We start from the raw sequence: 16,334 nt of genomic DNA, 5'->3' as shown, positions 1-16,334 counted from the left end.
GACATCACTGGGGGAAAGGGCCACGCCCTTCCACAAGATAGACCTTTCAAGGCCAAGAATAAGTCTAATTTTCGTTCCTTTCGCAATTTCAGGAACGGACCGGCCTCTAATTCTGCATCCTCTAAGCAAGAGGGTAATGCCTCACAGCCCAAACCAGCATGGAAACCTATGCAAGGCTGGAACAAGGGTAAGCAGGCCAAAAAGCCTGCTGCTGCTAACAAAACAGCATGAAGGAGTAGCCCCCGATCCGGGACCGGATATAGTAGGGGGCAGACTCTCTCTCTTTGCTCAGGCTTGGGCAAGAGATGTTCAGGATCCCTGGGCACTAGAAATAGTTTCTCAGGGTTATCATCTGGAATTCAGGGAACTACCCCCAAGGGGAAGGTTCCACATGTCTCACTTATCCTTAAACCAAATAAAGAGACAGGCGTTCTTACATTGTGTAGAAGACCTGTTAAAGATGGGAGTAATACACCCTGTTCCAAGGACGGAACAAGGAATGGGATTTTACTCAAATCTGTTCGTAGTTCCCAAAAAAGAGGGAACCTTCAGACCAATTCTGGATTTAAAGATCCTAAACAAATTTTTTAGGGTACCATCGTTCAAAATGGAAACCATTCGAACGATTCTACCCACTATCCAGGAAGGTCAATTTATGACTACCGTGGATCTAAAGGATGCGTACCTACATATTCCTATCCACAAAGAACATCATCAGTTCCTAAGGTTCGCCTTTCTGGACAAACATTACCAGTTTGTGGCCCTCCCATTCAGGTTAGCCACTGCTCCAAGGATTTTCACAAAGGTACTCGGGTCCCTTCTAGCGGTTTTAAGACCGAGGGGCATTGCAGTAGTACCGTACTTGGACAACATTCTAATACAAGCGTCGTCCATTTCAAAAGCAAAGGCTCATACAGACATCGTTCTGGCCTTTCTCAGATCTCACGGATGGAAGGTGAACATAGAAAAAAGTTCTCTGTCTCCGTCAACAAGAGTTCCCTTCTTGGGAACAATAATAGATTCCTTAGAAATGAGGATTTTTCTGACAGATGTCAGAAAGTCAAAACTTCTAAGCGCTTGTCAAGTTCTTCACTCTGTTCCACGTCCTTCCGTAGCTCAGTGCATGGAAGTAGTAGGGTTGATGGTTGCAGCAATGGACATAGTTCCTTTTGCGCGAATTCATCTAAGACCATTACAACTGTGCATGCTCAAACAGTGGAATGGGGACTATACAGACTTGTCTCCAGTGATTCAAGTAGATCAGAAGACCAGAGATTCACTCCGTTGGTGGCTGACCCTGGACCATCTATCCCAGGGAATGAGCTTCCGCAGACCAGAGTGGGTCATTGTCATGACCGACGCCAGCCTAGTGGGCTGGGGCGCGGTCTGGGAACCCCTGAAAGCTCAGGGACTATGGTCTCGGGAAGAGTCTCTTCTCCCGATAAACATTCTGGAACTAAGAGCGATATTCAATGCTCTCAGGGCTTGGCCTCAGCTTGCAAAGGCCAGATTCATAAGATTCCAATCAGACAACATGACGACTGTTGCGTATATCAATCATCAGGGGGGAACAAGGTGTTCCCTAGCGATGAAAGAAGTGACCAAAATAATACAATGGGCGGAGGATCACTCCTGCCATCTATCTGCGATCCACATCCCAGGTGTGGAAAACTGGGAAGCGGATTATCTGAGTCGTCAGACATTCCATCCGGGGGAGTGGGAACTCCACCCGGAGATCTTTGCCCAGTTGACTCAATTATGGGGCATTCCAGACATGGATCTGATGGCGTCTCGTCAGAACTTCAAGGTTCCTTGCTACGGGTCCAGATCCAGGGATCCCAAGGCGACTCTAGTGGATGCACTAGTAGCACCTTGGACCTTCAACCTAGCTTATGTGTTTCCACCGTTTCCTCTCATTCCCAGGCTGGTAGCCAGGATCAAACAGGAGAGGGCCTCGGTGATCTTGATAGCTCCTGCGTGGCCACGCAGGACTTGGTATGCAGACCTGGTGAATATGTCATCGGTTCCACCATGGAAGCTACCTTTGAGACAGGACCTACTTGTTCAGGGTCCATTCGAACATCCAAATCTGGTCTCCCTCCAGCTGACGGCTTGGAGATTGAACACTTGATTCTATCAAAGCGTGGGTTTTCAGATTCTGTGATAGATACTCTGGTTCAGGCCAGAAAACCAGTGACTAGAAAAATTTACCATAAAATATGGAAAAGATATATCTGTTGGTGTGAATCCAAGGAATTCCCATGGAATAAGATAAAAATTCCTAAGATTCTTTCCTTTCTGCAGGAAGGATTGGATAAAGGATTATCTGCGAGTTCTCTAAAAGGACAGATTTCTGCTTTATCTGTCTTACTACACAAACGACTGGCAGCTGTGCCAGATGTTCAAGCATTTGTTCAGGCTCTGGTTAGAATCAAGCCTGTTTACAGACCTTTGACTCCTCCCTGGAGTCTAAATCTAGTTCTTTCAGTTCTTCAAGGGGTTCCGTTTGAACCTCTACATTCCATAGATATTAAGTTATTATCTTGGAAAGTCTTGTTTTTGGTTGCTATTTCTTCTGCTAGAAGAGTTTCAGAGTTATCTGCTCTGCAGTGTACTCCGCCCTATCTGGTGTTCCATTCAGATAAGGTTGTTTTGCGTACTAAGCCTGGTTTTCTTCCAAAAGTTGTTTCCAACAAGAATATTAACCAGGAGATAGTTGTACCTTCTTTGTGTCCGAATCCAGTTTCAAAGAAGGAACGTTTGCTACACAATTTAGATGTAGTCCGTGCTCTAAAATTCTACTTAGCAGCGACAAAAGAGTTCAGACAAACATCTTCTCTGTTTGTCGTCTATTCTGGTAAAAGGAGAGGTCAAAAAGCAACTTCTACCTCTCTTTCCTTTTGGCTTAAAAGCATCATCCGATTGGCTTATGAGACTGCCGGACGGCAGCCTCCTGAAAGGATCACAGCTCACTCCACTAGGGCTGTGGCTTCCACATGGGCCTTCAAGAACGAGGCTTCTGTTGATCAGATATGTAAGGCAGCGACTTGGTCTTCACTGCACACTTTTGCTAAATTTTACAAATTTGATACTTTTGCTTCTTCGGAGGCTATTTTTGGGAGAAAGGTTTTGCAGCCTCCCGAAGCTGGGAGGAGCCCAGCGAAACGCGTAAGGCCACGCCCATCTCTTTGACGGAGGATCAGGTTAGCATTGTGTGCAGCGGCGTTTCCTTTAGCCGGCTACTATCATAGGACCGCGCTGCCACTGTATCTACCGCCTCCCAACGATTACAGTTTGTTCCCTTGAGTTGCATCACGGCCCTACCTGTTTCTGCACTGTGATATTGGGACTTTGATTCTCAGTGCTATTTACTAGATACAAAGGGATACACTTATCCCGGTCAGCTATACATTCACAGTAGGCTCAGTGGTTATCTCACAGTGGGACACAGACACTTTTTGACTATACAGTATCCAGTTTATCCGTGTTTTGGACAACTTATACAGAGTGTCAGCACATACCTCATATGTTTGAGGGTGAAGCTTGTAAGTGTGTACATCCTGATGTTTTTATTGTTTTGAATAAAGTGAAAAGGTGTTTTTTAATCTGCACTTAGATCTGTGTGTTTTCCCTTGGCTGCGCTCCACACCCCTTTCTGTTTCTACAGATTCTTTGCCTACAGATCCACACCTCACGGAGATCACACCAGTGATTGGAAGGGAGCTGCACCGCAAACACGCATTCAGACAAGGACTCTCCAAAAGGGAAGTTTGAATTTCATGTGACTTTCTCATATATTGGAATGACTTTTTAAAGGGGACTTTATCATTTGATTCATATGATTCTCTGATTTTTTATTTTTTGATTGATTGTCTATTTTTTTGGATAACATTGTGAATTGCTTATTTTTTACTACACTGTATTCATACGGTGTTTTTGCTCATCTATATTCATTGCTGTGTGGCGCTACCTTAATATTGTATTATATACAGTATTTCTTTTGTGGTGCCTTCCGTTTAGGTAACCTGATTTGCTCCCTCCCTTCATCCGTGTCCTAAAGCTTTGGTATTGGTTCCCACAAGTAAGGATGACGCCGTGGACCGGACACACCAATGTTGGAGAAAACAGAATTTATGCTTACCTGATAAATTACTTTCTCCAACGGTGTGTCCGGTCCACGGCCCGCCCTGGTTTTTTAATCAGGTCTGATGAATTATTTTCTCTATCTACAGTCACCACGGTACCATATGGTTTCTCCTATATTTTTCCTCCTGTCCGTCGGTCGAATGACTGGGGTGGGCGGAGCCTAGGAGGGACTATATGGCCAGCTTTGCTGGGACTCTTTGCCATTTCCTGTTGGGGAAGAGATATTCCCACAAGTAAGGATGATGCCGTGGACCGGACACACAGTTGGAGAAAGTAATTTATCAGGTAAGCATAAATTCTGTTTTTTCTTAACTTTTCCAACATAATTTTAGCTGGGGATCGATCCTAATTTGGGATAATATTTAAAGTGTATTTTTTCCTTAGCTTATTTTAATTGAATATTAAAATCTTTGAAACTTATATGTACAAGTTTATTTACTGTTTCACAACATGTCTTATATGGAGCAAGAGCCTGCTCTCATGAATTCATGCTTATTATGTTTAGATGCACAAATTGCAGCTCATATGCAATTTTGTTCTTCATGTGTCAAGAAAACCTTGCAAAATAAAGGTAAAATGTTTGAGCCTAATGTCTTTCAGGGTGATGCTGTTAAAATAATACCTCAGCTTTCTCCTGCTACGTCACAAGCCTCAATGGCGTCACATGCAGTGTCCTGCGGTTCCTCTATAACTCCTAGTGGAGTTTATTTAAAAGCAGAAATTGCTCCCCAGGTATCTTCAGCGGCATCTGCGGCATTAGCTGCCATTCCCAGATTACAGGGAAAACGCAAGAGAAATTCAGAAAGTAAGGTGCCTGTGCTCAGTTCTGCTTCCCAAGTTGCCCTTTCTCATAATTCTGATGAGGAAGATACATTGGGACTTTCTAAGGGTGAAATCTCGGATTCGGACAGTATAATTCCTTCTTCTGAGACTGAGGTGGTATCTTTCAGATTTAAACTTGAACACCTTTGTGTATTGTTAAAGGAGGTTTTAGCTACTTTAGATTACTCCGATACCCCTGTCGTTGTCACTCCTAAGAAATCTAGTAAACGTAATAGTTTCTTTGATGAACCTTCCACTTCGTAGGTTTTTCCTGTGCCGGACCGTGCTAGGGAGATTATCTCACAGAAATGGGAGAAACCAGGGGTGTCTTTTCTTTCATGTAATTGGCAAGAGTCCATGAGCTAGTGACGTATGGGATATATAATCCTACCTACCAGGTGGGGCAAAGTTTCCCAAACCTCAAAATGCCTATAAATACACCCCTTGCCACACCCACAATTCAGTTTTACAAACTGCCTCCTATGGAGGTGGTGAAGTAAGTTTGTGCTTGATTTTAACGATTTCTTCTACGATAAGCGCATCTAAGCATTCTGAAGCACAATTCCTCTCAGAGTACAGAGTTTTTCAGAGGAATGTGAAGAGTATCGCCTATTTTATGGTTTTCCTTGTGGGAAATCTTTTCAAGGGTTCTCTGTTATCGTTCGTAGGGATTCATCTCCTACCTCCCTTTTCAGATCAACAATATACTCATATACTATTACCTCTGCTGATAGCTTTAAGTACTGGTTTGGCTATCTGCTATATGTGGATGGGTGTCTTTGGTAAGTATGTATCATTATTTAAGACACTCTCAGCTATGGTTTGGCGCTTTATGTATTAATATAAAGTTTTAAATATATGTATTTTACTTATATTTGCCATGAGTCAAGTCTATGTGTATTTCCCTTTGCAGTCCAGCAGTTTCGTTTTGGGAATCATGTTTTAGGAAGTTTGTCTTACCTGGGGTATAGTCTTTTCTCAATTTGACTTGTTTTTTTCTTTGGTAAACTTGAACGCAAATTATGCTTGCGAGGGCGCAAAATGCTGTTATTTATTGCGTCATTCTTGGCACGAGAAATTAAATTGAATTGTGGGTGTGGTGAGGGGTGTATTTATAGGCATTTTGAGGTTTGGGAAACTTTGCCCCTCCTGGTAGGTAGGATTGTATATCCCATACGTCACTAGCTCTTACATAAATTATGTTTTTCCCTGTCTCCCATTTTTAAGAAAATCTATTCCTATTGAGGATAGATGCTCTTTTAAGGATCCAATGGACAAGAAGCTGGAGGCTTATTTGAAAAAGATTTATGTTCATCAAGGTCTCCAATGTCAACCTGCGGTGTGTATTGCCACCGTGACTCATGCGGCATCTTATTGGTGCAACGCCTTTTCTGATTCTCTTCAAGTAGAGACTTCCCTGGGTGAAATTCAAGATAGGATTAAAGCTCTAAAATTGGCCAATTCCTTCTAAAAACTTCTAATTTCGCTGTCCTAGCCTGGTCTACAGACGTTTCCTCTAAAGTCAAGCTTCTGGTGATTCCTTACAAGGGCAAAACCTTGTTTGGACCCGGTTTAGCAGATATTATCTCTATTACAGGTGGAAAAGGGTCTTTTCTACCTCAAGATAAGAAGAATAGGCCTAAAGGACGTCAGAGTTATTTTTGTTCCTTTCATAACTTTAGTGGAAAGCCTTCCCCTTCTTCTTCCAAGCAGGAACAATCCAAGTCTTCTTGTAAACCCAATCAGTCTTGGAACAAGGGGAAACAATCAAACAAACCTGCAGCTGATTCCAAATCAGCATGAATGGTTTGCCCCCGATCAGGGATCGGATCAGGTGTGGGGCAGACTTTCTCAGTTTTCTCAATCCTGGATATGAGATGTTCCAGATCCCTGGAGTATGGACATAGTATCCCAGGGTTACAAATTGGAATTCAAGACACTTCCTCCCATAGGCAGATTCCATCTCTCAAGATTATCTGCAGACCAGTTAAAGAGAGAGGCGTTCTTGAAATGTATACAACATCTTTCCTCCCTGGGAGTGATAGTTCCAGTGCAGGAACAGGGTCTCGGTTTCTACTCCAACCTATTTGTGGTTCTAGTCTTGAAGTGTCTAAACAAGTTTCTCAAAGTTCCATCCTACAAGATGGAGACTATACGCTCCATTCTTCCTTTAGTACAAGATGGGTCAGTTCATGACAACCATAGACCTAAAGGATGCGTATCTTCATGTTCCTATTCAAAGGAAAAATCACAGATTTATGAGATTTGCCTTCCTGGACAAACATTTCCAGTTCGTGGCCCTTCCATTTGGTCTAGCCACGGCTCCCAGAATTGTTTTAAAGGTTCTGGGGGCTCTTTTGGCTGTGATCCGTTCTCGTGGAATTGCTGTGGCACCCTACCTGGATGACATATTGGTTCCGGCGCCATCTTTTCAACAAGCAAAATCTCACACAGAGATGTTGTTGTATTTGCTTTGTTCCCACGGATGGAATGTGAATCTGGGAAAAAAGCTCCATTTCCACTGCTACAAGAGTAGCATTCTTAGGGACCATAATAGATTCTCTATTGATGAAGATTTTTCTGACCGAGGTCAGGAAAAACAAAATAATTTCCTCTTGCCTCTCTCTTCAGGCTACTGCTTATCCTTCAGTGGCTCAATGTATGGAGGCAATCGGTCTGATGGTGGCTTCCATGGACATTATTCCTTTTGCTCGATTCCATTTGAGAGCTCTCCAGTTGTGCATGCTCAGACAATGGAATGGCGACCATGCAGATCTATTTCAGAGAATAGAGTTAGATCAGTTGTCAAGGGACTCTCTCCCATGGTGGATTTCTCAGGAACAGGGCACATGCTTTTGGAGACCTTCCTGGGTGATCGTGACCACAGATGCCAGCCTGCTGGGCTGGGGAGAAGTCTGGAACTCGTTAAAAGCTCATGGCCTTTGGACTCGGGAGGAGTCTGCTCTTCCCATCAAAATCTTGGAGTTGAGGGCGATTTACAATGTTCTATTGGCTTGGCCTCAGTTGTCCTCAGCCCAGTTTATCAGGTTCCAGTCAGACAACACAACCTCTGTGGCTTACATCAATCACCAGGGAGGAACTCAGAGTTCCTTAGCCATGAAGGAGGTTACTCGGATTCTTCAGTGGGGGGAGACCCACATTTGCTTTCTATCTGCCATCCACATTCCAGGAGTAGACAACTGGGAAGCGGATTTTCCCTAGGAGTGGGAACTCCATCCAGAGGTTTTTCCAGCTTAATCCTCAAATGGGGGGTGCCGGAGTTAGATCTGATGGCATCCCGTCAGAATGCCAAGCTTCCAAGGCACGGTTCAAGGTCAAGAGATTTGTAGGCCGTTCTGATAGATGCTCTAGCGGTTCCTTGGGTTTTCAGGTTGGCATACCTGTTTCCTCCATTTGCTCTCCTTCCACGAGTCATTGCTCGTATCAAACAGGAGAGGGCGTCGGTGATCCTCGCAGGATCTGGTTTGCAGACCTAGTGAAGATGTCATCTCTCCCACCTTGGAGACTACCTTTGAGTAAGGACCTCCTGATTCAGGGTCCCTTCCTTCATCCAAATCTCGTTTCTCTGAAGCTTACTGCTTGTAGATTGAATGCTTAATTCTGTCTAAGCATGGTTTTTATGAGTCGGTCATTGAGACCATGATTCAGGCTCGGAAGCCTGTTACTAGAAAAATTTACCATAATATATGGCGTAAATATCTTTATTGGTGTGAATCCAAGGGCTACTCTTGGAGTAGAATTAGAATTCCTAGAATTTTATCTTTTCTTCAGAAAAGCCTGGAAAAGGGATTGTCAGTCAGTACCCTGAAGGGTCAGATTTCTGCTTTATCAGTTTTACTACATAAACGTTTGGCGGATGTGCCAGATGTGCAGCCCTTGGTCAAAATCAGGCCTGTCTTTAAGTCTGTTGCTCCTCCTTGGAGCCTTAACCTTGTTCTTAAAGTTTTACAGCTGGCTCCATTTGAGCCGTTGCTTTCCATAGACATTAAGTTGTTATCTTGGGGAATTTTGTTTCTTGTTGCTATCTCTTCTTCTCGAAGAGTCTCGGAACTCGGAAAGTTGCAATACTTAACGCTTTCAAGATATTCTCTTGATTACAATATATGTGGAATGTAAGGTACACAATAGTGGACAATAATTGTATTCAAAATTGCCTTGTACTAATAGTATCTAAACTTGAGATTTTCTTACACTCCAATTTATGCACAGACTATTTAAAATAAAATTCAAATTGACAATAAAAACCAACATCTATATGGAAAATTCAAAATAAATAATAAACATTTAAAAGATTTAGACCTTTAAAATATATAATGTGAATAAAGATTTCACTCGAGGTCTCCGTTAAGGGGTTAATGTCCTGGAGCGCGCTCCCAACAGAACTAACAAGCCATTCTTGACATTTTGTTGCTTTTAAGCCACTTAGAGGAGTTAAATTGTAACAGTCTTACCGTCACTTCTTAAAAATGGATACAGTCGGTTATTTCAATTACTTTACCTTGATGCCTTGCAGGGGAAAGGGCACTTGTATCTGATGATAGTCTCCTTGACTCGACAGCTCCTATGTTCTAAACTCTGTGTTCCGGTTGGCGAAAACCCGCCAGATTTGAAAAACAGTTAGTTACTACTTTCAGAATGGGTGACGTCACCAAGCGTTAAATTAATCCAGCGTAGAATTTGTTATTCCAAAAAGTTTCAGGAATACACTTGAGCAAGTGATTTAAGATAAAATAAGCCACCCTCACCGCTGTCTGTATTGAATAGAAAGTGTGATATTTTGCACTTAGTACAAATGTACGCAGATAGTACTCACACTTATTGGAGCTAAAGACACAGATCCTCTGGGTGCTTAGTAAAATGCTCAATACGAATGTTTAGGCTTACAGCTTCTACGCGTTTACAGTAAAATGCTCAATACGGACGAATGTTTAGGCTTACAGCTTCTACGCGTTTCACCCTCTGTCTTGGGCTTTATCAAGATGCTGTTAGTGCCGCGTTTACCTTCTTATATACAACTTCCTTTTTCGTTATTGGTCAGATTGCTTGCATTGAATTAAAGTCACAGCAGTGCTGTTTTTTTCATCACATAAATGGATTTAATTTGATTCATCAATTGTATCTTTTTCTTGTTACAACTCCTATATTTTTCATATCAAGTGGCTTTTCATATATGTCATCACAATTGTTTAAATGTGGGCTTGATTTAAAATACAATCGATAATATGTATTCTGCCTTATTCTTTATGTTGTACATGCTCTTAAATTCTACTTACAGGATTTTCGCCAGTCCTCTGCTCTCTTTGTCTGTTTCTCTGGGAAACGTAAAGGTCAGAAAGCTACTGCTACTACTTTCTTTTTGGTTACAAAGTATAATTTGTTTGGCTTATGAGACTGCTGGACAGCAGCCTCCTGAGAGAATTACGGCTCATTACACAAGAGCTGTTTCCTCTTCTTGGGCTTTCAAAAATGAAGCTCCTATGGAACAAATTTGCAAGGCTGCAGCTTGGTCTTCTCTACATACTTTTTACAAATTTTATATTTTTGCCTCGGCTGAGGCTTCTTTTGGGAGAAAGGTTCTTCAAGCGGTGGTGCCTTCTGTTTAGGACTGCCTGTCTTGTCCCTCCCTATTTGTCCGTGTCCTCTAACTTGTAGTTGTAGACTGTCCCTTTAAGGATCATGTATACATTTACGGCTATTAAATACACTTATAATATATTTCCTAAAAATGTCCAGTGATACAGGGCCCAGTTTAGGTGAGGTTGCAGGGAATTCTCTAAAGAGGGCTGTTTTGAGTTATGACCACCTTGTTTGCCGCAATAAGAGAGCAGGAACAAGCAGCACCGGAGATAACATTTCCTCTGTATTGGTATCTGTTGAAAACAAAAACGGTGAAACCAAACTACTGTAAAAGTTCATCAAAGGGAGGTGTATAGTGGTTGTGTAGCGTTCTGAATGCACATTAATAGGCGATGCTTTTTGGCTATAATGCTGTAGTCTATGCCCATGGACCTCCACTTAAAGTGAGAGTAAATGAAAAAATAAAGTTTTACGATTCAGATAATGCAGCATTTGTAAAAAAAAAAATCCAATATGCTTCCATTACGTGCAAAGTCCACAGTATATACATCTATGCATTTTGTGATTGGCTGATGGCTTTCACATGATACAAGGGGAGGGAAAATTGGATTAACTTTGAAGTTAGCCCGAAAATATTCTACTGCACATTTTAAATTCAAAGTAAGTGCGTATTGTGTAGTTGTCAGTTATTTTAAATGTCCTTTAATCACCCCTGATTTACAAAATTCACCTTTAAAGTCTAAGGGGAGTTTTGTAGAAAAATAATTATCTACAAAACTCCCCTTAGACTTTAAAGGCAATGTAAAAGTGACATGGTAGGACATGTGGTTTTTGCACCAGAACTTCCCTATAATTGTAAAAGGTATAAATGAGCACATCACTCATTAGCGATCTCTCATGTGCTGCAAACACAAACTGTAAAATTGATTTAAAACTTATTTATAGATCTATTTTGAGAAGGGCTTACTTTGGGGCTTGCTTTGTCATTAGCACAGTAGGGAGGGTGCCTGCGTTGGTGAGAATATGGTTCTACACTTCCTTTTTTGCCATATAAGTTTGGAGATATTGCAGCGGTATTAACTTTCTATGTATCTTGTGATATTCTCAGCACTCGTGCTTTCTATTCTTTTGCTTTGATGAAACGGTAATGCTTTCCTTGACTATGCATCACTTGGAGGTCGTTCCACACAGAGCGGAAGACTGAGCCTGCAACAGGATTCATAGATGGGGACCTGATTGAAAGCTTCCTGGACATCAGCCGACCAAAGATGCAGGAGGTGGTGGCAAATTTACAGGTGAGATGTTAATAGAAATGTAATTCTCTTCTTCTTACAGTAGTAGCACAAACATAAACATTTGGTGTCACTCTCTACCTTGCAGATTGATGATGGCAATGGGATGAAGATTGAAATGACAATTGACGACCTTATTAAGATAGTGGAAGAGCTGACGAGAATTCACTGATCTATTTTTTTACCTCTGCTTTCATGTTCTCCCATTAGACTTCCCCAATACCCTCCCAGCAATGTGGGAGTGGCTTCCTGCGGGGCCTGATGGACAGTGAAATGTGCTTGTATTAACCCTGTCTGTGCCAGGGAAGTGTGTATCTTGCTTTGCAGCATTACCGGCACTTAAGCCTTTGCTCCTAGAGTAGGCCAACATATTGCAGGCCCATCTGTCGGCAAAAGCATAAATGTGTGGGCGGTCAGGCTACACTACACCCCAGTCCCCTGCTATGTTTTTGCTGCCTGCACCCTATAGACACTGATTTGATTTCCCCCTCCCCCCAATTTTTTTAGGTAACATTATAAAAAGGTGGTCTTCTTGTACAGCAAGTTGGGCGTGTGACATAAATTTGAAATTGTGTACATCGTAGTCTGCATACATTTTGGTAACTTGATTGTTTCTCCCGGATGATGCATTTTCCACTCTTAGTCTACCCTTTGAAAGAGGGAGAGCAAGGAATATTATTTTCTGAGAGTTTAGAAAATAAATTTCAATGGAACTGGAATATTCAAAGCTTCTTTTTGTTGAGTGCTGTGTGTGACTGTGTGTGCTGTAGAGAGACAGACGTTCATGCAGTTTGTATGCAGCCTGGTGCAGAAATTGTATTTGAATGTAAGGTCTTATGCACCTCATTTATCTTATGTGGAGGAGCTGATCTTGAATTTACAGCCCTTTCCTTTTGCCTGTTTGTGCCTCTGGATTATTAAATAATTTCCATATTTATGAGACTGATACTGCCACATTTCCTGCTGCTTACTGCTAAACTGAGAATTGTTTACTTCTGGTAAGCTGAATCTGTTGTAGAGTTGAACACTAAGCGGATCATCAACCTAAAATTGATACTGGTATTGCATAATTAGTAATCTTATAACCTGCAAATGTTGCTCAGTAAAATTCACTCTCAGATGTACGATCTCAAGACCCACTAGATGTAACGTCAGATAGTTGAAGTCACAGCTAATCTTGCCAGGAAAGCAGACTGGCAGTGTCACTGGGTGGCAGGTGATTGCTTTGTTTTGGTTTGCCTTTTGTGACTCCTGTTATTTGGACTCTAGGAAGTCTAATTTCTAGCATTCTAACAGTTGTAAGTCAACAATAAGGTAGACAGAGCTAGTGGCAGCAGTAAGTGCATTGACAAGACGCCAGTTAGGGAATTAACAGTTAGAAGAAGCCAATGGAGGGCAGGCACAAAGAGAAGGCCTATAGCTGTTATGGTTTTTCTAAGGCTCACATCATTGAGGCATTACTGACTGTGTTGATCTTCAGATTTAAACAAAGAACTGCTTGTTGCTTATCAGCCTGCATTCTGACAGTAACAGATACTGATCACTTGCCCTTGCAGACAACAAGGCTGCTAAGACTTATATTATGACCATTTTGGGACACTAAGGGCCTGATGATCAAAAGCTTGCAGGTAAGGAGAGAAATCTCACAAAATCAGTTGGGACTTTTTTTAACATTATTTTGCAATGCAAATGTCTCATTTGAATCCAGAACTCTGTATAGTGAGATAAACAGTTCTCAAGCTAAAAATTGCCTTTTTAAAATTATTTGAGGGACCTTACAGTACTGAGGAGACCAAGATAATCTCACCAGAGCAGAGACCTTTATATTGAGACCTAAAAGACTGACACTGACACAGATATTTGCATATCCTGGGACGTTTTACATCTGGAACATGAAACAGCTTCTCTCCTCTGATTACCTTTTCTGTCTGAAGCGTTTTGTCTATGTCGGCCAGAAATGGCTGAGTTCTTTAAATTTTCTTCAAAGATGCCAAAAGACTGGCAAATAATTTTCTAAATAGGTCATAAAGCTGCAGAAAATGGTGAGTACCTGCTGCTTTGGGGATTGCTTACCCACAGCACTCAGAAATCAGGTTGTAATGGGTTTGTAAGTAAATCAGGTCACACTAAAAGTAGTTATTGCACTAATGATAGACCATTCTACTATAGATGCTGATGTGCTACATTGTAAGCCAGGTTCTGAGGCAGAAATGAATGGTTGTTAATGCACCTGTTCATATATGAGAATTACATAGTCAAATTCTTATTAACAATTTGAGGATGTACTGTATGTTAGAATATGCTCCATTAGACCCCATGGTATCTGAAAAAAGGGAAAATACCTCACAATAGATTAAGACATAGGTTCCATGATGTCTGATTATTCTGCAAGACTAGAAGATATTAAAACTATCTGTGACTATTTCCTGTACTGCTGTGTATCAAGAACTATTCCAAAGAATTATTAGACAGAAGTAATGTATTATTCAGCTGTCCTACCCCTTTTATGTGCTGCTGGTTAGTAGCCGCTGTTTCCGGCATGGAATGGATACAAGCGCAAGGAATGTCTGTTTTAGCTTTTCCCTGTCATGTTGTTTACAAAACACCATCTAACTCCAATTGGGTGCAAGAGCTGAAACACAAATTTACCTTTTGATGGCTACCTGGGCACTGTTAAAGGTGTTGCAATACCACAGCAATGAAGGCTGCAGTGTGGGTTGAAGGAACTGGGAATAATCTGGTTACAGAGCAATGGTTGGGCCTCCCATATTTGTTCCAGAAATAGAGGTCATCTTTGTAAGATTGGCAACTAACACATTTTGACTTGTTAACTCCTCTTTTTTTCCAGGCTCACACTCCTAAATATTTAATACACATGATAGGATTAAGTATATTTTTGCAATGTCAGACCGAGTTCCATGGATGCAAGATACAACTGAATCTTTTCATATAGTATAAAGTATGATGATATTGGTTATTATAGGTTTACTTGGATAGTATAACAAGATCTACCTTTTATACAGTACACTCGGCATACTGTACTAGTAGATCCATGGATTGGGCATTAATGACCTACTTTATTTGTAGGGCAGCTCTCAACTTTCTTTCTAGCTGTCAATGTTTGAGTTAATGTACGAAATGTATAAGCTATCTAGATGATGATTAGCTACTACTGATTGCAAGTGATGTCTTCTACTTTGATAAGATGATGGATTAAAATGGGAAGGTCTGGTATGAAGGACAAATGTGACTGTTAAGTATGCTCTTTTTATTTATTTTTAGGACTTTATTTCTCTTTGTTTGAAATAAAAGCTAATAAAAAATATTTCTAAATAAGTATTTAATACACATGGACTGTTCCATTACAACTATATGGTGTGTTTTTTTGCATCAGCCCTAGCCGTCTGCTCTCATACTATGGGGAACTACTACTATACTATAGAACAAACTAACACATTATTGAGCTAGTTCTTCTTTCCTGAGAGTGCACTTCTCTCTTTTATTATCTATCTCTAAGGAATATGGCTACACCTCACTGATGAGACCCAATGAAGGCTAGAACGGTCGCCTGTGGTTGTCATATTCCTTGCTCAGAGAGGAATTGCCTGGTATTTATTTGATGGACTGACTTTAATAGGCGGGATCAGTCTGATATACTACAGGAAAGTTATACTCTGTGAAAAGCATTACTGGGCTAAAAAGAAGCTGCACTCAGGTGGTAAATCTCCATAGAACAAACTAACAAGTTTTCTCTTGTAAGATGTATCGAGTCCACGGATTCATCCTTTACTTGTGGGATATTCTCCTTCCCAACAGGAAGTGGCAAAGAGAGCACACAGCAGAGCTGTCCATATAGCTCCCCCTCCAGCTCCACCCCCCAGTCATTCTCTTTGCCGGCTCTAAGCAATCGGAAGGGTAAAGTGAATGTGGTAAAAAAAAATGTAGTTTTTATTTTCTACAAGCAAGATTTTGTTATTTTAAATGGTACCGGTGTGTACTATTTACTCTCTAGCAGAAAGGAGACGAAGATTTCTGCAGGGAGGAAGATGATTTTAGCATGTTGTAACTAAAATCCACTGCTGTTCCCACAAAGGACTGAGGAGTGCAAGAAAACTTCAGTTGGGGGGAACGGTTTGCAGGTTAGGCTGCAATAAGGTATGTTCAGTCTTTTTTTTTTCTAGACAAGACTGTGATAATGCTAGAGAAGACTGATAATATCCCCATGAGAGAAGGGTAAGCTGTATTCAGAGACTAAGTATGGAATTTCAAGCTTACATAACAGGGCTAGTTTATTCTTGTTGACACTACTTTCAAGGCAAACTGTTTTTATTGAAAATATCGTTTTTTTGAGACACTTTGAAGGTTCCTTTGGGTTTCTTTCAGGGGTTGTTTCCCACATGGCTAATATTAAAACACTTTGGAGTGTTTCTTTAGGCCTCACAAGCTCCGTAGTGAGGTGGGAAGGGACTAATTTCG

At 41.3% G+C, this 16,334-nt stretch overlaps 1 protein-coding gene across 1 annotated transcript in view; it reads left to right on the top strand.

The window, feature by feature from the left end:
• DDB1 (damage specific DNA binding protein 1) overlaps positions 1–12,577 on the top strand; it is a 114,675-nt gene extending 102,098 nt beyond the window's left edge. The window contains exons 25-26 of the mRNA XM_053720453.1: positions 11,738–11,861; positions 11,947–12,577. Of these exons, the coding sequence (XP_053576428.1) occupies positions 11,738–11,861; positions 11,947–12,030 (208 nt within the window). The 3' untranslated portion in view covers positions 12,031–12,577. The remainder of the gene's footprint in view (positions 1–11,737; positions 11,862–11,946) is intronic.
• Positions 12,578–16,334: the final 3,757 nt, after the last annotated feature.

This window comes from Bombina bombina, chromosome 7 (assembly GCF_027579735.1).
Source record: "Bombina bombina isolate aBomBom1 chromosome 7, aBomBom1.pri, whole genome shotgun sequence".
NCBI classification, from domain to species: domain Eukaryota; kingdom Metazoa; phylum Chordata; class Amphibia; order Anura; family Bombinatoridae; genus Bombina; species Bombina bombina.
Note: the sequence above shows the minus strand (reverse complement) of the source record. Positions and strands in the feature narration are given on the sequence as shown.